Raw genomic sequence first — 26,243 nt, forward strand, 5'->3', positions numbered from 1 at the left:
TGTGCATCTATTGCCCTACGCACCTGTCACCAGCCTTATGAGGTGTGCATCTATTGCCCTACGCACCTGTCACCAGCCTTTTGAGGTGTGCATCTATTGCCCTACGCACCTGTCACCAGCCTTTTGAGGTGTGCATCTATTGCCCTACGCACCTGTCACCAGCCTTTTGAGGTGTGCATCTATTGCCCTACGCACCTGTCACCAGCCTTTTGAGGTGTGCATCGGCCTTTTGCTATAAAACTACTCACTTTTTGGCCAGTTCTTTAGATATCTGCTCCAGTGTCCGTCCCTTGGTCTCAGGAATACACAGAATGACGAACACCAGTAGAACAAAACTCATGGCAGCATACAGGAACATCACGTTAGGAACGCCAATCTTCTCTGCAATGAGAAGAACAATGGAGAACAATATAATATTTCATTAGCCAAATATATTCTTTTAAAATTGCGCCATAAACAGAGGTGCAACCTGTAGATGCTCAGTGGCCAACCGTGAAACGGTGGTTGTGCTGCACACGCAACAACCAGTGAAGCGGGGCGTTGCTGAGAAAGAGCACTCATGCTCAACGAACCTACCCTTCATAAATAAAGTTTTTTTTAAGGTGTTTAAACAAAAGCTTGCACAGGTGAGGACTGAGGACGCAGCTAAACCCTGACACCACAAATGAGTCATGCCAGGGTATTAAATACATTCCCTCCCGACACATAGGCGGGGATCGTGAGGCCAGTGCCAGTCAAAAGCGTGAAATACCAAGAGCAACCAAGGTTTATTAAATCAGTTTAGGAAGCGAAGACCGTACGGTGGACTCCATGTTGCTCCCTGGAAGGAAAGAAACATGAGCAATTGAGACCAGGAAGTTGTACATGCACAAATCATAGATATGGCACAAATGGCCCAGGAGATGGCGTGATGCCACTTAAAGGAGGGATGCTTGTACATTTTAACAGCAAGTGGATAAGTAAGTCCCAGCATGGATCATCACACAGACAGTAATGTTGGTCGGACGTGACATATGTACAAGCATCCCTCCTTTTAGTGGCATCACACCATCTGCTGGGCCATTTGTGCCATATCTATGATTTGTATGTACAACTTCCTGGTCTCAATTGCGCATGTTCCTTTCTTTCCAGGGAGTAACATGGAGGCCACCGTACGGTCTTTGCTTCCTAACCTGATTTAATAAACCTTGTGGGCAACCAGGAAGTGTAGCCCAAAGCACAGTGTGGCTTCACTCTAGGCTGCGGTAGACTGGCGATGAGATGTTTTCATCCGCGGATGTAAGAAGAGGGAATAATAAGCTTACAAACACTGATTTTTTTGCTCATTTTGAGCAAAAAAATGAGTAATAAGCGTGCGCACGTGTACGTCGGATCCGTATGTATGCACTGTACCTGTAACTGTGAGGAAGGTCATGGACATGAGCAGGTTAGTGAGCCAGTTGACAGCTGACACCACGGAGACGGCCTTCCCTCTGACCCCAGTAGGGAAGATCTCACTTAGGACCACATACACCACTGCAATGGAGACACACACACATAACACAGTTATATCATATAGCATAGTATAACATGCAAATACATACTGTACAATACATACATTGTTTGTGTGTGTGTGTGTGCGTGTGTTAACCCATTTAGACCTGAGGCCGATTCTAAAAAACCCTCCTTAAGCCTAACCTAAGGTTTTGTTTTTTTTAATAAAGAAAATGATGTTGCTATAGAGGGTATGTGCGTGACATCATCATCATACCCGAAGTTATGCAAAAACGCCTACTGAGTGGCAAAAAAAAACCCTACTTTCTGGCCTTGGCAGCTCATACATCCAAACAGAAAAGTCCTATCTGATAGGAAACCTATCTGAAACTCACTTTGCCACTCGATTTTCCACTCACGTTCAGAGGTGTATGTGACACAGAAGGTGCAGCTGGCATAAAACAACGTAACGTAGGTTACACCAGGTCTAAATGGGTCATCTTGGAATGTAAGCATTCTGATAGGCTGAGGGCCATAAGGCCCAATGAAGCAGCAGTGCTAGGAGAGTAGACTTAGGCAGAAATGTTAATTTGGCCAAAGGATAATTACTTAGGCAATTATGCTATGAGGCTAACCGACCCACACACACACCATTGTGTAAAGTACTTTCAAGTCAAAATAATCCTGACATTGACACAATAAAGCAAGAAACTCTACCAATACAAAAATACATTGGGTGAAAATGTGCATGGCCACTCGCCAAAATGTGCACAGCTGGTCTGACTGCAGTACAGTGGCGTGCACAGACATTTAGAGGGGCAGGTGCTCAAGTTAAAAAAGGGCACCTTGTGCAGCGCGTGGAACCGGCCGGTTGCCTTAATCCATTTTGGGCGGGAACCCCTTTTGGTGTTAGCATTATGTTATGCTTTAGCTATTGAAAAATAGCAGATCTACAAGCTCATAGCGCGCCACCGAGTGGCGCGCTACGAGCTTGTAGGTCTGCTATTTTTTTAAAAGAAAAAGAAAAAAAAAGTTTATTTTTTTTCGTTTTTTTTCTCAAAAGGGCACATTGCCAAAAGGGCAGGGGGTGCTCTAGCACCCCCTAGTGTCTATCTGTGCACGCCACTGCTGCAGTACAATTAGCAATGCAAAGATATTGGTTAAGCCCTTAACTGAACTCAGAGAACTGGTAGAGCATGTTTGACAGTAATGAGGGTCGACCTACATTCAGGTAATGTATATACACAATACAGTATACTTTATGTAGACATCACATTAAGATAAGAGTTTACTTTACGAATCTGAATAGAGCCTCAGGCTCCATCACAAAGCGTGCTTGCATAGTACTGTAGCAAATTCTTGTTTAATTTAGAAATATATCATTTGGTACTGTATTTCCTGAGTAACAAAGAGAGACAATTTGATAAGGTTTGGCTGCCCCTTGTCCATTACTTGAGTAGAAACAATTAATGGACAGGATACCACTGATATGGTTGACTGTACTCATTTTCTTTTCAGATGTTTTCCATGAGCATTTCATCATCTTTCTATTTTATTGTATAGTATGCGGTGTCACTGAGCAGTATGGGTGGGAGGGTTGAGGGTTTCCTTTGTCTTTTTGTCTTTTTTCTTTCCTCTTTTTTTGTTTTCTATAAAAGAAAAATGTATTTCATATCATAATGTTTGTGTTATAATCTGTTCTCAATAAAAACCTATTTGACAAAAAAATATATATATATATATATATAATTTATAAATTAGTGTGTGTGTGTGTGTGTGTGTGTGTGTGTGTGTGTGTGTGTGTGTGTGTGTGTGCGTGCATGTGCGCACGTGTTCTTACTCGGGCCGAGACTAATGGAGAAAGCTGCCACATACACCAGCAAGCTGATCAGTGATATCCACTTCAGTGACTGGGACACTTCTACACGAGTCCTCGCTCCGCCCGACCCCGCTGTCCCATCGCTGTCTCCGTCAGTCCTTTGCACCCACACCCAGCTGCCCATCGACCTCTCTCGCTCCTTAGAGTCACTGCTGTTCCATCGGTCGAGGAAAGCTGTGGTCAGATTGCCGCCGTTCTCCACAGCGGTAGCATTAGAAGCCCACCACGCCCTATGGGTGTGGTTCAGTGTTGCAGACGGACTCTGACACAGGCTGGTGAGGCTGGTGTGACTCTGCGCCGCCACCACGCCCAGCGTGGTCAGCGACATGCACATGATGACGGCGCCCACGCACAGGAAGCTCTTGGGTCCCAGGCGGTCCACCAGCAGCACGGCGGGGATGGTGCCCAGCACCTTGACCGCCCCGAACCCCGTGGAGGCCAGGGCGGCCGCCGCGTCGCTGTGGAAGCCCACGCTGCGGAGGATCGGCGAGGCGTAGGACAGCACGTTGGGCTGACCGGTCACCTGCTGTAGGAACACCAGCGCCACGCCCGTGAGCAGACGCGAGCGCAGGTTGGCCTCTGCGCCGAACAGTTCCCGGAAGCCGTACTGCGACTCCTCTTTGAGCGCCACTTCGATGTCTCTGAGTTCCGCGGCCACATCTTCCTCCTTGGCACGGCCGCCCCTGAGTCTGAGCAGCACCGCCATGGCCTTCTCCGACCTGCCCCGGGCGACCAGGAAGCGCGGGCTGGGCGGAAGGAGCAAAAGCGCCGCGACCTGCAGCAGCACCAGCGGTATCACCAGTCCAAAGATATACTTCCAGCCGTTGGGTAGAGCGCCAAAGGCGTAGCTGCAACCGAACCCGGACAGCACGCCGAGGACCACCATCAGCTCGTACAGCGTCACCAGCAGGCCCCTGCGCTCCCGAGGCGAGATCTCGGCGATGTAGAGACACGCCGCCGTCCCTGACAGCGCCGTCCCCATGCCCACCACCATCCGCCCCAGCGTCAGCGCCGCCAGCGACGTGACGGCGATCAGCACGACGCTCCCGGCCACCACCAGGGCGGCGCTGATGAGCATGGAGGCCCGCCGGCCGTATCGGTCCAGCAGGGGGCCGCTGGCCAGGCAGACGAGCAGAGCGCCGAGCAGGAGGGAGCTGACCAGCAGCTCCTGCTCCCGGCAGGACAGCGACAGGACGCCCCGCAGCTGGAGGAGGACCCCGGAGGTCACGCCCATCTGGTAGCCCAGGATCAGGCCGCTGAGCGAGGCCACGGCGGCTGCCAGATTCACCAACTGGCTGCACCCTGGGAAGAGAAGGAGGAGAGGAGGAGAGGAAAGAAAGATAGGATAAGGATAAATTAGGGATGTCCCGATTACGTTTTTTTTGCTCCCGATCCAATTTCGATCATTTAATTTTCTTGTTTTGAGTATCTGCCGATACTGATGTTGTGTCAGTGGTTCTCAAACAATTTCATGTCAAGGACCCCAACAATTATATGTAGGCTGTAGCCTAATTGGCCGCCGACCCCCATCTGAAAATATGTTGTTCCAGGGACCCCCCCCCAGAAGCAAAGATTTGAGTTAAAAACGCTTTGAAAGAATATATATATTCAAAGATTTGCGCCACATTTTCACAATTTTCTAGATCTGCTATTTTTCAATAGCTAACGTAACATAATGCTTAAAACATCAAAAGGGGTTCCAGTCCTGAATGGGTTAATTATGCGAGGTATCTTGTCTATTCTTGTCAAGTTAGGCAATATGTTGCATTTACGCATACATTATATGTCATTGTAAGGCAGTGTAAAATAACTATCAATTATCAAACTTTAACCCTAAGCAGAGGAAAAATTGATTTCAAGGAATTGTGCCCTGCCATAAAAACAATGGCGCATGTAGCTTCCCCCCACAGTGCTGACTGTAGAACATGTAGCTTCCCCCCACAGTGCTGACTGTAGAACATGTAGCTTCCCCCCACAGTGCTGACTGTAGAACATGTAGCTTCCCCCCACAGTGCTGACTGTAGAACATGTAGCTTCCCCCCACAGTGCTGACTGTAGAACATGTAGCTTCCCTCCACAGTGCTGACTGTAGAACATGTAGCTTCCCCCCACAGTGCTGACTGTAGAACATGTAGCTTCCCCCCACAGTGCTGACTGTAGAACATGTAGCTTCCCCCCACAGTGCTGACTGTAGAACATGTAGCTTCCCCCCACAGTGCTGACTGTAGAACATGTAGCTTCCCCCCACAGTGCTGACTGTAGAACATGTAGCTTCCCCCCACCGTGCTGACTGTAGAACATGTAGCTTCCCCCCACAGTGCTGACTGTAGAACATGTAGCTTCCCCCCACCGTGCTGACTGTAGAACATGTAGCTTCCCCCCACAGTGCATGTAGCTTCCCCCCACAGCATGTAGCTTCCCCCCACAGTGCTGACTGTAGACATGTAGCTTCCCCCCACAGTGCATGTAGCTTCCCCCCACAGTGCATGTAGCTTCCCCCCACAGTGCATGTAGCTTCCCCCCACAGTGCTGACTGTAGACATGTAGCTTCCCCCCACAGTGCATGTAGCTTCCCCCCACAGTGCATGTAGCTTCCCCCCACAGTGCATGTAGCTTCCCCCCACAGTGCTGACTGTAGAACATGTAGCTTCCCCCCACAGTGCTGACTGTAGAACATGTAGCTTCCCCCCACAGTGCTGACTGTAGAACATGTAGCTTCCCCCCACAGTGCTGACTGTAGAACATGTAGCTTCCCCCCACAGTGCTGACTGTAGAACATGTAGCTTCCCCCCACAGTGCTGACTGTAGAACATGTAGCTTCCCCCCACAGTGCTGACTGTAGAACATGTAGCTTCCCCCCACAGTGCTGACTGTAGAAGGTCAAAAGTTCCCAGAAAGAATGCTAAAGCAATCTCGGAAGCCATTATGCATTGTGTGCATAATGTGTCCATATGTGTCCATATGTGTGCGTGTGTGCGTGCGTGCATGTGCATGCGTGACTGGGTGTGTGTGTGTGTTAACTAACTTGTGCTTTGACTTGCATCAATCAATCAGTGTGAGCTACACAGAGATAGGGCAATCTGCTGTATATAATCAGCAGCATATATTAACCCATATGATAACATTAAGACCTGCAATGTCTGGAACTATTGATCTTTCACCATTGGCTCCTGCAAGGACTCTGTCTGGCGTGTTGCACTTGTTTTAGTAGTAAGATTTACATTACCAAACTTTAACCGATCACTTTTGAGAGAAGGTAATGTATATTTCATAGACTGATGATTATTATACATTATACATATTCATCCTCATATCCTCTTTGTAGGACCATAGGGACAGTACAGTATATTCACCAGTATTCATTCTCATATTCACTGTTGTACACACATACATACATTCTTGTATTCATTGTTGATAGTCTGTATATCTGTATGCTCATTGGTCTCACATAGCCAGATCTTTGCCGTACTGATATATCTGGTGATATGACAACAACTGCATTGTATGACAAATGCAAACACTTTAGGCGAGTCCTTCACATTGGGACGGCGATATTTGTTTTCAAAACAGTGAGTGTAGGTTTTCTTGAGTGTGAGTGTCTGTGTCAACAGACATCAGACAAAGAATGTCACAAGACAGGTAAGCAGAGATCAATGATGGTTCATACCAAAGACTGTAAAAATGGGACCCATTGCCTCCCTGCTTGGCACTCAGCATCAAAGGGTTGGATTGGGGGGTCAAATCTACTAATCAAATGATTCCCGAGCGCGGCACGGCTGCAGCTCACCGCTCCTTGGCTGCGGCTCACCGCTCCAAGAGATGGGTCAAATGCGGAAAACAAATTTCACTGCGGTAACGTGTGTGACAAATCGTATGACTTTGACTTTTTTTTTGTATCTACTAATTTGTTCATAGTCTACCAGCATGTTCATTCATAAAGGAGTAATATTCATATATGATTCATATATAGGTTTCACTGGCGATAATGTAGGCCTACTGTATATTCACTGTACATTTATATTTATTTATAGACTGTACATAATGTTCACTCATTTAGAGATGCAGTGCAGATATACAACATACAGTAAGTTGCTATTCAAACATGGAAGTGGAAGCATTCACTCCATGAGGTCTCTGTGACGTGTTTATTCAATATGGATATGCATTTAGCCCACTCAAATCATAATTAATGTTCCTATTTTGGAGGTCTGGTACATGGACTAAAAACTGCTTCTGAACTGAAGCGGTTCCCAACCCTGTGGAAAAGGGGTCATTGTGATCAGGTTATCAGCGTTATCAGGCCCCCCCAGTAAATTACAGTAGGCGTGCGTGGGTGAAAACATTTATGACCATTTCTGATGATAAACTACAGTATATTCCGGTAAGCTATTTTTACACAATTTGTTTCCTGCAACTCATCTTACTGGAAATGTCAGCCATTTCCATTCTCATTCTAATTGAATTAGTATTGGATAACATAACCCATTCTGGGTGGGAACCCCTTTTGGGTGTTTTAAGGATTATATGGGGGGGGGGGGGGGAAACAACATATGGAACAACATATTTTCAGATGGGGTCGGCGGCCAATTACATATAATTTTGGGGGTTGTTGACATGAAATAGGGGGGGGGGGGGGGGGGGGGGTTACAGCTGTGAACCAAATCCTGGAGACTCCATGCAGTGATTTGTACCAAAGTGAGCTATTTTCAGGACAGACCCCCCCCCCCCCCCCTCCCCCCCCCCCCCCCCAACCCCCCACCACTCGCCTCAGTCCCCTTCCATTCTAGCTGCCATTATGTAATGATGATGGATTATGTAATGATAGCGTATATATTCCTAGAGAACACAATGAGCTGTTCTGTTATCAGTTCTGGGGGTAATAATAGCTGTGCACACTTATAGCAGGAAGAAACAGTTTGACAATACTGTTAAATTAAATACACTTTCTTCTAAATTAATCAGCTCAGCTGATTAACTCTGTTAACTTTGTTAATTGTTGAGCCCCTTTTGAAAAGGATTCAAATTGTAGGTCATGGAATGACTTGAATTACCATCTTCTCTGGCCACAGTATCAGTAAATGGTGCTTTTGCACATACTGTAGTTTAACCACTTAAGTTGTCTATTAGGTTGAAATTGTATTTGCGTAACTATTTATAATATTTTATTCTGCATGATGTCTCTGCTACTACGCCACTCCCAAAACATAAGGTACTCAGTTCACACATTTATTTACACTCATATATATTTTTTTTTTCCTTCTTTCTTTTGCTGTTTTATGCTTTTGACAGATCTGTAAGTATATATGTTTCATGTATAATGCATTATTGACAATAGAAATGTCAATCAATTCTATATACCAAATTCTATATACACTTAATTACTTAACCCATTTAGGCCTGACGTCGAAATTTAAAAAAGGTCCTTTAAATCATGACAGTTTTCTGAAATACCAATGTTTCTATATCAGTGGTGCTCAATATTTCATGTCAAGAACCCCAAATATTATCTGTATTTGGCCGCCAACCCACCATCTGAAAATATGTTGTTCCAGGCAGGGACTCCTCCCAGAAGCAAAGATATGACACAATGATCCATAAACATTAATAGGCCTATAGACTTGTGGATAGGTCGTTTGTGCGTGTGTGTGTGTGTGTGTGTGTGTGTGTGTGTGTGTGTGTGTGTGTGTGTGTGTGTGAGAGACAGAGAGACACTGTATTAACCATTCTGCTGACAGTAAAAGACAGAAAAAAACTGGAACACAATTTGATTGATTTAACTTAATCGAACACTCATAGATAATCCACTCTACAAGAACAATGGCAACTGCTAGCCTCACCCATTCATATGTAAACGCTCCCTATACTGTGTAACGGTTTGACTTGTTATTGCACTGTTAATAAAGTATTCAATCAAAGAGAACAAATCACACCCGTGTGAAGTGAGGGGCGCTCTAATCATCGTGCATCATCATCAAGAATGGTGGTCCCTTATTGGGTTCCCACCGACATACATACACATACATATGGCGTAAATTCTCCATCAATTGTCAATATGGCATTTAATGTTTGTGTTCACAGAACGCAAACATTAACCCATTCTGGGCGGGAACCCCTCTTGGTGTTTCAAGCGTTATGTTACACTTTAACATAACGCGCGGTGGCTCAGGGGTAGAGTGGCTGGATGGTAACCGCAAGGTTGCCTGTTCGAACCCCGGCTCCCCCAGAGTTAGTGTCGAAGTGTCCTTGAGCAAGACACTGAACCCCACATTGCTCCCGATGTGCTGGCTAGTGCCTTGCATGGTTTCGGCCGCCATCGGTGTATGAATGTGTGTGTGAATGGGTGAATTGATGCACAATCTATGTAAAGCGCCTTGGATAAAGGCGCTATATAAATGCACCATTTACCATTTTTACCATTTACTTTAGCTATTGAAAAAAAGCAGATGAACTTCGTGAAAATGTGGCACAAATCTTTGAATATATATTCTTTCCGAGCGAACGGTTTTAACTGAAATCTTTGCTTCTAGATGGCCCCTGGAACAACATATTTTGAGATTGGGGTCGGTGGCCAATTACAGATGGGGGTCCTTGACATGAAAATGTTTGAGAACGACTGACATAGAAACATGGGTTTTTCATGAAAACTATCAGGATTTAGAAGACATTTGTGGAATTGCCAATCGGTCTAAATGGGTCAATGTTTGTGTTCAACACAAACATTAAACACTATAGCTGTTTATAGGAGGGACTCAAAAAGAAGAAGCTTGGTGTGTAGCCTACCTCTGTAACGATCCTCCAACAACTGCCCCTGGGTTTCATGCTTGACCTGATGGCCTTGTAGGTCCGAGGAGGTCCTGCTCTGGGTCTCAGTGCTGCTGGGGTCCATCTTCAACCAGTCTCCACTATGTAGAGATTAGAGAAGTGTGTGAATGTATGGAAACATCATACCATCATCATCATCATCATCATCATCATCATCATCATCATCAAGGCCATATCATATTGCATCTACAGTAGGATGATAGGTATAAACACACAAAAACGTTATAAACACGTTATAAAAGTAAACTAGGCCTAGTATATACATAAGACATCACATTTCCACAATGATTTGATTGTAGACTCTAGGCTACTAGGCGTTTGACATAATTTCCATCTGCTGATCCTGTCCCGAGATAACTTGTTTGTTTAGAAATATTTAGCATATTTGTTGAACAAGATATTTATTATATATAGACTGCCATTGTTTGTGTCTGCGAGGTGTGTGTGTAATTCACTGGTTATTATGCAAAGTCCTGCAGCATACATACAGGAGAGCTGTATAAACCTCAATAAAACCAAACCACTGCACCGACAAGCATTACTGCAACTGTTGAAAAGTTGGACCAATAAAGATGGCTGTACTGTAGGCAAAGCAATTTCCTCACCACATATGCTTTAATTGCTTCTATGGCTAGTGTACCAAATTACCAATGTAGGCTACCATGACCAGTTCATCAGTAAATATTGTTATAACCCATATTAAGAGTGGACCAGCACGACCATATATGTTAGGTGAGGTCCCTGGTCGGGACCCTGCCTGCCTTCGGGATAAATGCAGTTGCACAAGGTCACTCATATGGAACCGACCTCCTCCTAAAATCCATCGTTAGTTACATAATAATAGCTAGGTGCCGTTTTTTAATGATATTTACACGTGTCCACTGACTGTTGTGAAGTGAACATGCTGTGCGCACGCAGCTGTTGTTGCCTCCCTCTTTCAGTGTTGCAATCATATAAGTTAAATGCCAAAAGTAAGTAGCTTTGCAACTTGATAGATTTAAAAATGACAGGTCTATACGCGTTTGACATGTTGTTCCATACCTCTGCTGATTCCTCCCGGGTGTTATCCTGTCGTTTTCCTGTGTCGTTTTCCCGTTCCATAGGCTAGTCTTCTACTGGAGATTCATGTTTGTGCCATAACTTGTTTTTGCAAATCCAATCCCAGGCTGCCTGTGTGGCTCTTGTGTTGTCTGTCCGTGCAGGTTTCTTGTTTTGGAAAAGTCACTTGTTTAACTCCTCCCACTAAAAACAGACACGCCAATAGGAGAAGTCGACTCTGATCCTTTATGGCTGCAGGCTCTGGACTCGAGACTACTTCATGCTCTGTCTGTCTGGAGTCTGGACCTTATATACTCTATGGTCTGGACGGGGGGGGCGGAGCTTCGCGCCAGTTCAGTCTCTATCCTTTTATATACTCTATGGTCTGGACCCAAAGTGGGGTCCGGCGTCCGGGGACCCCCAGGGGTCCTTGAGGGAGTGCCAGGGGGTCCCCAGCTAAATGATAGTTTGGAACCAAATGGACCCTTTATGGGTCTGTAACTCTGAGTGTACAAAATGGAACCCATTTGTTCACTCTCAAGAGTTAAATTAACTTTGATTTTACAATATAAATTGGGGGTCCCAGAGATAGAAATGCCATTACATGGGGGTCCGTAGCCTAATGCATGTCAAAACTGGGGGTCCTTAAGTTGAAATTAAACTGGTTGAGAATCACTGCTAGAGCCGTGAAAATCTTCTCTTATGGGGGTCCCTGGCATATCTTTTCAAATGGGGGGTCCGCTGGCTAATTAGTATCAATTTGGGGGTCCTTGGCACAAAAAAATAAAAAAATAAAAAAATAAGAAATTAAAAAACAAATAAATAAACAAACAAACAAACAAACAAACATTTCCTAAGAATGGTGACTCTGTCAGGAGGTGGTTTCCAAGTAGGACCCAAATGCGAGGAAGTCAGAATCAAGTGGAAGTTTATTTAAACAGAAGTTTGCAGGAGAGCAACACCATCAAACAAACATAAAACAGACTAGGAACTCAGGTGACAATACAATAATCCAACAGAGAACACAACCAAACACAGGGCTTAAATAGGCACAAGATTAACAGGACACAGGTGAACTCAAATCAAATGAAACAAAGAACCAAAAATCAGGGAAGGTGAGACAAGGCAGGAAACTACTACAAAGGAGGACAAGAAACACAAAAGCATCACTTCAAAATAAGATACAGGAACACCAAACACAACACACGGAAGGCAGATCCTGACAGACTCAACCAGTCAAACCGGTATTTCTCTTGAAATTCTAATTCCCTTTTCTGTCGAAGTTCTTGACATCCGACTTCCCAGTAACTGACAACATTGATGTGTTATAGTCCGGGAACCGAAGGGTGATTTTTGGCTGAACGTGGTTTCGTCAGATAAAGTTATTTTGTCAACTGATTCTTGTAGCTTGGGGTCACCTCTTAATAATTCAAGAGGGTGCCCAGTGATATCCTTTGGGCATTTTTTGTTATTAGCCCCTTAATGCCCGAAACACAAAAGAATCCACCCAAAATAGAGTTTTATGGTATTTCATGCACTAAATGCATCAACTTTGATTTCTACAGTGTTTATGAATGTGGATATGCAATCCACATTGTATAAATGTATAAAATGTATGATTAATGCATTATTTATTAATGCATATTATTAACCCCTTCATGCCTGGAAACCCCAACATGCCATAAAATATATCTTTTGAGAATGAGATTGTATGCACAATAATCAAGTCAAGTCATGTATCAAATCTGCTTTCTACCATCTGTATTAGTGAAACTGTAGCATATTTCTTTCCAGGTTGAAGATGGTGGCAACAACAGCCAAATCCAATTCAAATGATACACTCCAAAGTGTATGACCTAAATTATATATATCCAATGGTCATCGTACTCCTGTCTAGTGACTGTGATGTTCATGTGGAGGACGCCCTTGCCTATGAGCTGGCACCAGTCTGAACTGCCATGTTCACAGAGGATGGAATGCAAATGTATATACCTTTATTGAAAGGATAAGCCCCTTGAGATGCATCATCTCATTTTAGAGGGGGTCCTCAACACAGATGAACAGTAATAATAATAAACAGCATCATCTAATAAGCAAGGTATAAATATGAACATGCATATTGGAAAAGAGGCAGCACTTTGTTGTAGAAAGACAAAGTCCAAGAAAGATATATAAAATTAAAAAAAAGATTAGAAGCATGAGCAAGGTGTTAGAAGATGAGTGAAAATCGATTATTTAAATACATTGAAAATAAGTGATTGATCTAATTCAGAAAGCCACGTCCACATTGAAGACGTCACTTCGGGATGAATGCTGCTGATGCAGATGTCACTGTCATTGATGTATCAGACCTTTGGACCATCCAGCTGATGTCAACCACATACCTGTCTGACAGTGATGTCTACCTAATCTTCGAGATATAGGTCTACTGTGAAGTCTGTGATTACATCATGGTCATGATCAGGTCAGTCAGCAGAGATGCCAGGGAGACGGGGGTCAGCTAGAAATACCATGTCCTATCATGATATATCTCCTCCAATCACTGTAGCTACAAACAGCCGTCTTTTGAGGTCTGATTTCCACACTCCTCATCTTGTGCTATAGGCACTCCAGCAAGTGCCATCTGGACCTTCAGGTCCTGTTCCGTTAAGGAAACTATGGAGGAAACTAGACTACTAGTCTGGGAGAAAAGAATGGGAAAGGTCATGCAGGTACATCAAACCAGCTGCACTACCACCAACAGATTAATTGAGAATGTATAGATCCCCCACTTTTAAACATCTTTGTGGCAAAATGTTGATGGGCATCTTACACCAGCATGAGACCGAGAGTAGTTTGGATGGAAAAAGACAGATCTATCAGGCCACTGAGCCCTACCAATCTACCTAAAGACCTGCAGTAATAAGTGTAATAAAGTAATAAAAGTAATAAGTGTAATAAAGTAATAAGTGATCGACTTAATTCATAGGAAAGGAGGTGTGGTGGACATGACCACTTCCAAATAAGCATTTATTTTGGAATGCAAATTTGTTGCTTTTGCATTAATTATTGTAGGCCTATTTTATGGGCTTTTGCTGTGTTAAGCATGATGGGGTTAATATCTAAAATGCCCTATTCTGAAATCAAATATATTGTACATATCCACATTCATGCGGATAAACACTCTAGAAAGCTAATTTGATGCATTTAAACTATATATTTTATGGGATTTGGGGGTTTGAGGCATGAAGGGGTTAATATGCATGAATTAATAATGCATTCATCATAAATCTACTACATTGTGCCTATCCACATCCACAAACGCATGTAGAAAGCAAATTTGAAGCATTTAGACCAAGTAATTCGCATGAAATACCATAAAACTTTATTTTCAGGGATTTGTTAGTATTTCAGGCATTAAGGGGTTAATAACTAAATTTGCCCAAGGGATATCACTGGGCACCCTCTTGAATTCGTGAGAGGTGACCCCAAGCTACAAGAATCAGTTGAGAAATAAACTTTATCTGACGAAACCACGTTCAGCCCCACGGCTCCCGGACTATTACATCACCAGGTCATTTAGTGCACTGTACTGTTTCCCAACTAGTGGTCGATAAAAACACATCTTCAATGTCCTACATTACTAAAAACAAGAAATGATCACATGGTGATATTTGTCAGGTGAAAGAAGCGCTGGTTTCTTTATTTAGTAACGAACGCTCCTCTCAACCGGCCATTCTCAATCATAACATTGGGTGTCTCTAAAGATTTCTGTTACCTGCGTGCTGTTACCTGTTTCCTGGTCATGTGACCTGAGTAACCAATACATGACAGCAACGTGTGTGTGGCAGCCAATCAGGACTAGGTCCTCAGTATGACTAGGTATTCTACATTTCATGAGCTTTTCAGGTTTCACCTGACAAAAATGCATGGTCAGGGACCACTTGCAATACCTTCACAGGTATATGTTATGTAAAATATGTTTTACTCGATGTACCTGTGCACAACCTTGAACATTAATAATATCTGGGACTTATATAGCGCTTTTCTTGATACCCAAAGACGCTTTAAATGTGCGGGGGCCGGGGGGGAACATAAGAAAAGGACAACTTTATTAGAAAAAACGAGTAAAATAAGAATTAAAACCAATAAAACAGTACATGTAACAAGTTAAAAACACACATGAACATGTGTGAGGGGGCATCTCGGATGTGTTTTGTTTGGGGAGGGCATTCCAGAGGGTGGGGGCAGCCACAGAAGGCCCAGTCGCCTCAGGTTTTGAGCCTGATCTTCTTGGGGATCACAAGGAGTAGTCCGGGAGCCTACCCTATCCGGGAGTGATATCCCTTGGGCAAATTTAGTTATTAACCCCTTAATGCCTGAAATACTAACAAATCCCTGAAAATAAAGTTTTATGGTATTTCATGCGAATTACTTGGTCTAAATGCATCAAATTTGCTTTCTACATGCGTTTGTGGATGTGGATAGGCACAATGTAGTATAGATTTATGATGAATGCATTATTAATTCATGCATATTAACCCCTTCATGCCCAAATCCCATAAAATATATCGTTTAAATGCATCAAATTAGCTTTCTAGAGTGTTTATCCGCATGAATGTGGATATGTACAATATATTTGATTTCAGAATAGGGCATTTTTAGATATTAACCCCATCATGCTTAACACAGCAAAAGCCCATAAAATAGGCCTACAATAATTAATGCAAAAGCAACAAATTTGCATTCCAAAATAAATGCTTATTTGGAAGTGGTCATGTCCACCACACCTCCTTTCCTATGAATTAAGTCGATCACTTATTACTTTATTACACTTATTACTTTTATTACTTTATTACACAAAAGGCGGCTGTTTGTAGCTACAGTGATTGGAGGAGATATATCATGATAGGACATGGTATTTCTAGCTGACCCCCGTCTCCCTGGCATCTCTGCTGACTGACCTGATCATGACCATGATGTAATCACAGACTTCACAGTAGACCTATATCCCGAAGATTAGGTAGACATCACTGTCAGACAGGTAGGTGGTTGACATCAGCTGGATGGTCCAAAGGTCTGATACATCAATGACAGTGACATCTGCATCAGCAGCATTCCTCCCGAAGTGACGTCTTCAATGTGGACGTGGCTTTCTGAATTAGATCAATCACTTAATTTCAATGTATTTAAATAATCGATTTTCACTTTTTTTTATATATATATCTTTCTTGGACTTTGTCTTTCTACAACAAAGTGCTGCCTCTTTTCCAATATGCATGTTCATATTTATACCTTGCTTATTAGATGATGCTGTTTATTATTATTACTGTTCATCTGTGTTGAGGACCCCCTCTAAAATGAGATGATGCATCTCAAGGGGCTTATCCTTTCAATAAAGGTATATACATTTGCATTCCATCCTCTGTGAACATGGCAGTTAAGACTGGTGCCAGCTCATAGGCAAGGGCGTCCTCCACATGAACATCACAGTCACTAGACAGGAGTACGATGACCATTGAATAGATATAATTTAGGTCATACACTTTGGAGTGTATCATTTGAATTGGATTTGGCTGTTGTTGCCACCATCTTCAACCTGAAAAGAAATATGCTACAGTTTCACTAATACAGATGGTAGAAAGCAGATTTGATACATTTGACTTGATTATTGTGCATACAATCTCATTCTCAAGATATATTTTATGGCATGTTGGGGTTTCCAGGCATGAAGGGGTTAATAATATGCATTAATAAATAATGCATTAATCATACATTTTATACATTTATACAATGTGGATTGCATATCCACATTCATAAACACTGTAGAAATCAAAGTTGATGCATTTAGACCAAGTATTTTGCATGAAATACCATAAAACTCTATTTTGGGTGGATTCTTTTGTGTTTCGGGCATTAAGGGGCTAATAACAAAAAATTCCCAAGGGATATCACTGGGCACCCTCTTGAATTATTAAGAGGTGACCCCAAGCTACAAGAATCAGTTGACAAAAAAACTTTATCTGACGAAACCACGTTCAGCCAAAAATCACCCTTCGGTTCCCGGACTAGAGGCCGGCGTCACTGGACCTGAGGGAGTGGGATGGTGCGTGTGGCTCGAGGAGAGCGGAGAGGTAGGGGGGATAGCCAGGTTGTGCAGTGACTTGTAGGTGGTGAGGAGTACTAGTGATGTGATCTCTGGAGCGGGTGGAGGTGAGCAGGCGGGCGGCTGAGTTTTGGACGTATTGGAGTTTGTTGAGGGTTTTTACGTTGAACTTTGTGGTGGTATTGTAGGCCCACTAGGCCGGATAAGAAACAACGTGTCAGCGTATACAGCGAGGAGATCCAGCACCTGCTATGGTCACTGACAACAACCTGGCCCTCAATTGCGACCGCAGGTCACATTCACTTTGAAAACGTGCATTTCCCTTTGGTTCGTTGGTCACGCCTCCATGATATATGGCAGGGGTTTTCAACAGGTGGTCCGTGGACCACTGGTGGTCCGTGGAGGTATTGCATGTGGTCCCTGACCATGCATTTAGCAATGTAGCAAAGTGAAGATTTTGTATTTTCTTCCACAGAACCACTAATCCGTCTGTGCACTGTTCCGTGGAAGTGCGCCAATGTTATCAGAATTACTGGGAAGTCTGAGGTTAATAAATTCCACAGAAAAGGCAGTTAGAATCTCAAGAAGGGTGAAGTGTACCAGCTTGCCTGATCATCCTTATTGTCATCATTATTGTCTCCACCAGGCCGAAGGCATGGGGAGAGAGTATGTTTTGCACTCCGTCCGTGTGTGTGTGTGTGTGTGTGTGTGTGTCCTTCCTTCTGTCCTTCCTTCCGTCCGTCCGTTATCAGCTAATCTCCGGCACCGTTGGCCCGATCCATGCCAAACTTTGCACACACACTCCCTGGATGCCAACGACGAACCTCTGCCCCAAATATTCCTCAACGGCTTGTTATAGCGCCACCATGAGGCCGATTTAGGCAAAACACATTTCTGTAGATAACTCGTACACATTTTTTTCCATACATCACACAATTCGGTATACACTATCTCCATAGTCATGTGATCAACGCAGATCTGCACAATTTCCCATCTTCCATCCTGATTGGCTAAGATTGGCTTCCAAAGCTCACATGATTGGTCCGTTTCGAACAAAATGCCACAAATCACAAACACAGTGTCCAATTTCCATGAAATTATACACGCACATTTCCACTAGGCCGAGGACGACATGCCACTATTTTATTCCCAAATCAGCCTCACGGTGGCGCTATAACAGGCCAATTCCTGTTTTTACCTATAACTGCATCAACAACTTATGTATGTGCACTCCCTAGAGGCCATGGAAAAACATTTTCCCTGCATCCCTCCACATCTGCCGGTTATAGCGCCACCATGAGGCCGATTTCTGCAAAACACATGGTTTATGTTAGTCGCACAGATTTCATCCAAATCTCATGCAAATCGGTACACATGATCTCTGTAGTCATGTGATCAAGACAAGCCTGTTGGATTTCTCAGATTCTACACTGATTAGCTAAGATTGCCTTCCAAAGTTTTAGCCCGTTTTGTACAAAATGCTGCACATGTCCTGCTCATCCAGAATTCTATCCTCAGATGCTATGAGTGATCTGGCTCTGCATTTCCTCAACAAAATGAAGAAAATTGTTGCAAGAAACAAAAAACAAAAAAAACATGTTTATATTACTCCTAAACATTTTGCCAAACATCACACACACTCCTATCCTCCTGGTGGAGACCTGTGCCCAGAAGGGCACTTTTTCTAGTTAGGAAATGTTAAGGTGCCCATATAATCATGTCATCATGTGCTATATCATTTTTACTATATATATATATATATATATATATATTACTATTATTAAAATAGTTCAAATAGCCGATAATAGCCATAATGTATGGATGTAGATCTGCTAGTTGAACTATTTTAAAATATTTTTCAAGATAGTAAAATAATATGGAAAAAACAGTTTAGGGATGAAGGTTAAGGCACGCCCAAGATAGGGCCACACGTGTCAGTACTGTATATCAGTTATAAGTCCGTGGACCATCGTTTGAGAAACAGTATATACATGGGATGCATTCCATAGCAAGTGTTACGAAAGCACTAATCTTAGCCCATATCCCATTACAACACAACAGTGGTCCCCAGGTTGATTCTTAGTCAAGGTGGTGGTCCCTGGTTCACAATCAGTTGAAAACCCCTGATATATGGTCATGCCACGTGACATCGTCAAGACACTGCCCCCGCTGCCACCCTTAGTGGAGATGACCTGTTCAGACATTCCTTATGTTGATCTGACCTCATCAAACCCTGTACACTCAAGACACCCTCCACATATGGCCAGACCTCATCACACCCTGTACACTCAAGACACGCTCCACATATGGCCAGACCTCATCACACCCTGTACACTCAAGACACGCTCCACATATGGCCAGACCTCATCACACCCTGTACACTCAAGACATTGCCCCCGCTGCCACCCTTAGATGTCCATATATGGAGCTGACCTGTTCTGACATTCCTTATATTGATCTGACCTCATCAAACCCTGTACACTAAAGACACGTACAGAATTCATTCCATATGTTGATCTAACGCCCCATGCCAAAGCAACAGCGACTCGCCCAGCAGTCTGCCGTCACCCAGGCGGATGCGTGCAAGTGACCTCTTGAGGTCGCTTCTCGCCCTCAGGGCGTCTTACTGGTGCTAAGGGTCTGGTGTATTATTGTTATCATGGGGTAACCTAGCATGGGTCATGTTATGTCCATGTTATTTAATATTGTGTACTATTGTGTACTATGTACAATAATTGTTTATGCATTACCATGTTTTTTGTTCTTGCTTACTGTAAATTGCTCTGGATTAAGACGCCTGCTAAATGTCTAAATTGTAAATGTATCACTATCTGCATGTAGAGATTGTGTGTGTTTGTGTGTGTGTGTGTCTGAACATCTTGTAGAGTTTTGTCAATGTCATCCATATTCTATGTAAAAACACCATTATTGGCCCAGGCGGTGGCATAACCGTCTGGGCACCCGACTGGTAATCCAGTCGCAGTGTGCCGCGGGTTCGACTCCCGAGCCCGACACAGCCTTTACTGCATGTCTTCCCCCATCTCTCTCCCGTTTCCTGTCAGCCTACTGTCTGTCCCTTCAAAAACCAATAAAAGGCGTAAGCCGCAAAAAAATAGCTTTAAAAAAAAACAAAAAAAAAACACCATTATTCTTAAGGCCTATTCATCACAGTATGGATTTTCAGTGGTGAGGTGATCGACCACCGGAGCTGTAAGAACGTTGAGCGGTGGTGAGTACAAACAGAGAGAAGGCGGTGGCGGTGGTTTGCTCTTCACCGCGGCTCAGTGACGTCATATTGTAGTTCGGTGGTCACCTCACCACCGAAAATCCATACAATGAATAACGCTTTAGGCTCTCCTACAGTTTACCTACATATTATTATCATGGTACTTATGGCCTAAATCCACAATCCTTGCGGTTTGACCTTATTTCCACAGTCTTTATGCGTGACCTAATACACCTGCCCGCCTTCTTCAGAGTAGTTGGTGACCACAGCTGGTGTCACTCTTTTTGAGGATGGCCTATTTTCAAAACCTGTTATTTAAATGCAAACACTCTCAAAGACATTGTACAAGACTTGCACCTGTTGCCCCTGTATTTGTGTCTGTGTTTGATCTCCAGTAAGCCCAGTTTACTGACACTGAATGTGTGTGTGGTCTCTTATGCAACAGGAACAGGCAACTGACCAACACACAACTATTTGGGAAGAACACAATAACATACAACAAGCATCTTTTATTTTTTTCCAAATACAAGGCTAACTAGAAAAAGTGCCCCTCAGGGCACAGGTCTCCACCAGGCCAGGTCAGGTTGTGGCGGCCTCCTGGTGGCGCTATAATAGGCCAATGTGAAAAGGGTGGGATATATTCCTCAGCCTAGTAGGAAAGTCTGTGAAAGATTTCACGTGAATTGTACGCTGCGTTCATGATTTGAGGCTTTTTGTTTCAAAAGGGCCAATCCTGCAAACTTTGAATGCCAATCTTAGCCAATTAGGATGGAATATGAAATATCGGACAGATCCATCTTGAACACATGACTATAATACATACATACATGGATGCACCTGGGACGTATCCTCAGTGATGTATCCCAAGGTCATCAGGGTTTCGGGTCTCCCAACATCATACCCCTCACTCAGATGACCCAGCCGGGGTGATCAAGTCCCGACTTACGTCCCAGTAGCTACCCTCGATCAGTCCCATTAGGGAAAAACCAGGGCCACACAATCCGTTCCTCCTGAACTACTCTGCCGGGACTGGAAGGTACCATTCTGGCGCGTGGAAGGACTAGGCTCTGTGGGTTGACTCCTGTCCGGGCCCCTCCTACGTCTCACCAGGTCCACTCCTGCTCTCACCAGGTCAGGCCCTGTGCGTTGCACCAGACTTCCAGCACCAGGCACTTTATTCAGGAATGGTGGATTCTCGAGCCGCAACGGTTCCGCAGGCTCCACCTTGGTAAATGGTAAATGGTGCATTTATATAGCGCCTTTATCCAAGGCGCTTTACATAGATTGTGCATTACATTCACCCATTCACACACACTCATTCATACACCGATGGCGGCGGAAGCCATGCAAGGTACCAACCAGCACATCGGGAGCAATTTGGGGTTCAGTGTCTTGCCCAAGGACACTTCGACATGTAGACAGGAGGAGCCCTTGGTGGTGCCGCAGGCTCCACTTGAGGCTTGAATGGCCCTCCTAAAGGCCTCACCGTGGGTTTGTTGGGCTTCTTCCTCACGGAAGACACAGGCCAACCCATACTGCTCCCGGGTGCCGTCTACTTTCCGGCTGCCACCCGTCTCTCCGGTGGTTACCAGACTATTCCTGGTTGTCACGTAGTCTATTCCTATGAGTCACTATAAATAGAATAACTAGATAGTGTGTAACGATTTGCAGGATCTTTGGACAGAAGCTGGAGGAGTAATATAAAAAAATTTTTTTCAAAGGTCGGCCTCCTGGTGGTGCTATAACAGGCCTTTCTGGGAATTTCGGGGCAGAGAGGTTCATCGTTGGCATCCAGGGAGTGTGTGTGCAAAATTTGGCATCGACCGGGTTAACGGTGCCGGAGATAAACTGTTCTCAGACGGACGGACGGACACACGGACGGACGGACGGACGGACGGAGTGCAAAACATACTCTCTCCCCATGCCTTCGGCCTGGTTGAGACAAAAATGGGAAAACATTTTGCATTTGGTCAACCTGGTGTAAACTGTAAACTAACATCTGTATTCTGTCACAACAATTTGAAATCAATAATCTCAGTACGCAAACATTGCTCTCTGCAAACTTAGTCTGGAGCCTTTTTTTTGTCTTTTTACAATAATATAATGGTCTACTTTTAAATATGGATTGATACTGTATGCATGCTACCATTGTAACCTATATATTTCATTTCATTTCATATTTATTTATTTCATTTCAGTTATGGTTTTACATGATCATATTAATTTTTACTTTGTACTTATTATTTTTTTACATATTCCATACAGAAAAGAAAAGGAGCAGGAAGAAGATAAATCTTATTTATACCTGCCCCTATCATTACAATAAAACATCTAATTGATGCTGCCACCAACCATACATGATTACATCAAATAAAAAAGAACAAAACAACCAATTGATGCTGCCACCAACCATACATGATTACATCAAAAAAGAAAGAAAAAACAACAAAGACAAAGGACATAGAGCTCAACAAGAGAACAAACAAAGACAACGCTGAGGAAACAAAATAACACTTATATCTAACCTTCTAATTCATATTTTATAATTTTTTCTTTTTTAAACACTTTCTTAAACTGAAACACTGTTGTACAACTCTTCAACTCCTGGTTTTGTGAATTCCATAACTTTATACCTGTAACAAAAGTGCACATTTGTTTTAGTGTAGTCCGAGCGAACAGATGTTTAAAATCATGTCTTCTTCTATGGTCCTCATCCTCTGAGCTAAACACAAATGACTTCTGTAACTGTATTGGTAATGATTTGTTTTATAAGTTAATTAGTCATTAGTTAAATCCCTCCTGGACCATGCAGGAGGGATCAGAATCAGAATCAATCTTTATTGTCACATCACATTACAAGTAACGTGGGTGAAATTCTTGATTGTGAAGGCTCATCATTGCAGTTAAAGGACTTTATGTACTACGCACATAAAGTGTGTAGTACATGACTAATGTACATGATACAATATGTATGCATACAAATAAATAATAGGTCATAAATGTTGATGTAGCCATACAAATAAATACTAGGTCATAAATGTTGATCATATAAAGGAGTCTATAAAAAAACAACGGACAAATTCAGTTCAGTCTGTGCAGTGTCACCAGACTTAGTTCTTGTTCAGCTGTCTAATTGTTGACAAATAGAAACTGTTCCAGAGTCTGGTGGTGCTGCTTTTGGTGCTTGTGTAACGTTTACCCGGCTGTGGGTGCGGCAGTGGCTTGAACAGGCTATGGCTGGGGTGATGGATGTCCCTGATGATGTTTTCAGCCTTAACCACACGTCTCTCGTGTATTTCGTGGAGCTCCCCTGATGATGTCATGACTCTGATGAAGACTGCATACACACACACACACACACACACACACACACACACACACACACACACACACACACACACACACACACACACACACACACACACACACACACACACACACACACACCCTATATAAATTCATTGTAACTTCAATCTCCATTTTAACCATGTTAAATAGTAATATCTCTTTAAACAGACCTATAAGCCTGCTGTTCTGTTAACTTGTAGCTATAATTATCATTATTAGAATCAGAGTCAGACTTTATGATTTATTATTATGGTTTCTTCTATTATTTTACTTAGACTGAATAATCTTGAACACACTTTGTTCAATAAATATAGCCTAAAGTCTCATAGGCAGCAGTGACTATAAATCCCTCCCCCCACCCCTCCCCCCTCCCCCCCAAACACACACACACACACACACACACACCTGCAGGAGACACATCACACATCAGACGTCACGCACCCACCTGTGTTTGAAATTGACGCGGAAATAAACAACATGGAAGAACAGCCTAGGCATAATGCTACCACCAGGCCACATAGAAAGAGAATAAGTTTTATCTTCACGACAGTTTGTTTTTGTAGTGCTATTCAGGTGAGTTAGCTAGCCTACAGTTAGCTTAGTAGCACTGCAGAGCTGATTTGTGTGTCATTTAATTTAATTTGGGGCTACCTTTCGCCCACGGTTAGCCGCAATTTGCAACTCTAGATTTTTTTATAATGGGATGAATCTAGAGTTGCAATACCCTCCATTGACTCCCCACTCATCCAATTTGGTTTGTGATCTGCTTGTCTTAAACAACGTTAAACTCACAAACATTGCAGCTGTAGTCCAAGCTTGAATTATCCTCTTTCAATCTGCCGAGCTTGTTTTTCATAAAAATCCCCCGTAGACATGTTATGAGCTACTTTCTGTCAAGACATCCTCTGTAGGTGATTTTTATTCTATTATTGTTGCAGTTTGGAAGCACTCGTTTTTGTTAACGGGTCGCGTTGCTGTCTCCTGCATTATGTGCAAATTCGAAACAGGTGGTACGCTGGGCCGTTCAGTGACTTATGACGAGCGCTTCCAAACTCCAGCACTTAGAAAAAGAATCACCTGCACAGAATTTCTTGACAGAAAGTAGCTCATAACATGTCTACGGGGGATTTTTATGAAAAACAAGCTCGGCAGATTGAAAGAGGATAATTCAAGCTGGGACTACAGCTGCAATGTTGGTGAGTTTAACGTTGTTTAAGACAAGCAGATCACAAACCAAATTGGATGAGTGGGGAGTCAATGGTAACCTGACTCCGCCAGATGGGGCAGCAGAGAGTACACTGGGTTCCCCCGAGGGGGGAACCCAGTGTACTCTCTGCTGCCCCGGGGGAACCCAGTGTTAGCCTATGGCTAACAATAACCCAACCTTAACCTTAACCTCACAAAAACTACGCCTAAACCTAATCCTAACCTCAACCTCACAAAAAATATATTAAACCATGTGCCTAAAGTTAACCAACCTAACCTGGTCTGTACATATTTCAGAATTTCTGATATAAATTCTGGGTTAATGTGGTTAATTTGTTTCCCATTAGGTTTAGGTTTATTTATTTAGCACGTAGTACAACATATACAATACATATCAAAGAAACAAAAATACAATGCAAGGAAAGGAAGAAGCCAGCTGGCTTATTTGGAATCCTTTCCTGTATGGAAGAGGTCATTGATTTAAAACAGATTAAAAGTTCAATTAAGAACAATACAAAAGTCTGTGCAATAAAGAAATAAAAAACACAGACTGCACAAAAAAGGGAAATAAACAATACAAACCACAAACACACAAAAGAAAATATAACAGATCAAAGTAAATCATGTAATCTACAGAGAGGAAGAAATAAGATATTTCTTTAGATGTTTTTTGAATATTGACAAGGATAATGAGGATTTAAGTGAAGCATTCGGCTGGGGACCCTCTGGAACACTGTCAAGGACCCCTGGCTGGGGGTCCCCTGACCCTAGCCTAAACATTTAGACTCTTGTAGAGTTTTTTTTCAATTCTGACGAATCTCTCTATTCGTCAGAATCGAAAAAAACCTCTACAAGAGTCTAAATGTTTGGGCTACCCTGACCCTACTTTGAGAACCAATGAAGGCTGACTGAAACAAGTTGCTACAACTTTTTACAGTCTGACTACAACCTGTCATAAAACAAGACTCTGCTGCCATCTAGTGGAAACTGTAGAGTACAGTAACAGAGCAAACAGTTCTCACATTTATTCGCTATAATAATCTCTTTGCTGAAAACAGCCAATCTAAAATCTCATGCTTATACACGCATCATGTTGTGTGTGAGCTTGTAGATTGGCTATGTGCATGTTTTTAAAAAAAAAGGACAAAATATAACTGTGTTTTAGA

At 43.1% G+C, this 26,243-nt stretch overlaps 1 protein-coding gene across 1 annotated transcript in view; it reads right to left on the reverse strand.

The window, feature by feature from the left end:
• Positions 1 to 244: 244 nt before the first annotated feature.
• slc2a12 (solute carrier family 2 member 12) overlaps positions 245 to 26,243 on the reverse strand; it is a gene marked incomplete at both ends in the record, with an annotated part of 28,793 nt that continues 2,794 nt past the window's right edge. The window contains 4 exons of the mRNA XM_079525591.1: positions 245 to 381; positions 1,393 to 1,515; positions 3,314 to 4,654; positions 10,133 to 10,254. Of these exons, the coding sequence (XP_079381717.1) occupies positions 245 to 381; positions 1,393 to 1,515; positions 3,314 to 4,654; positions 10,133 to 10,254 (1,723 nt within the window). The remainder of the gene's footprint in view (positions 382 to 1,392; positions 1,516 to 3,313; positions 4,655 to 10,132; positions 10,255 to 26,243) is intronic.

Source organism: Electrona antarctica (genome assembly GCF_951216825.1).
Source record: "Electrona antarctica genome assembly, chromosome: 17".
NCBI lineage: Eukaryota > Metazoa > Chordata > Actinopteri > Myctophiformes > Myctophidae > Electrona > Electrona antarctica.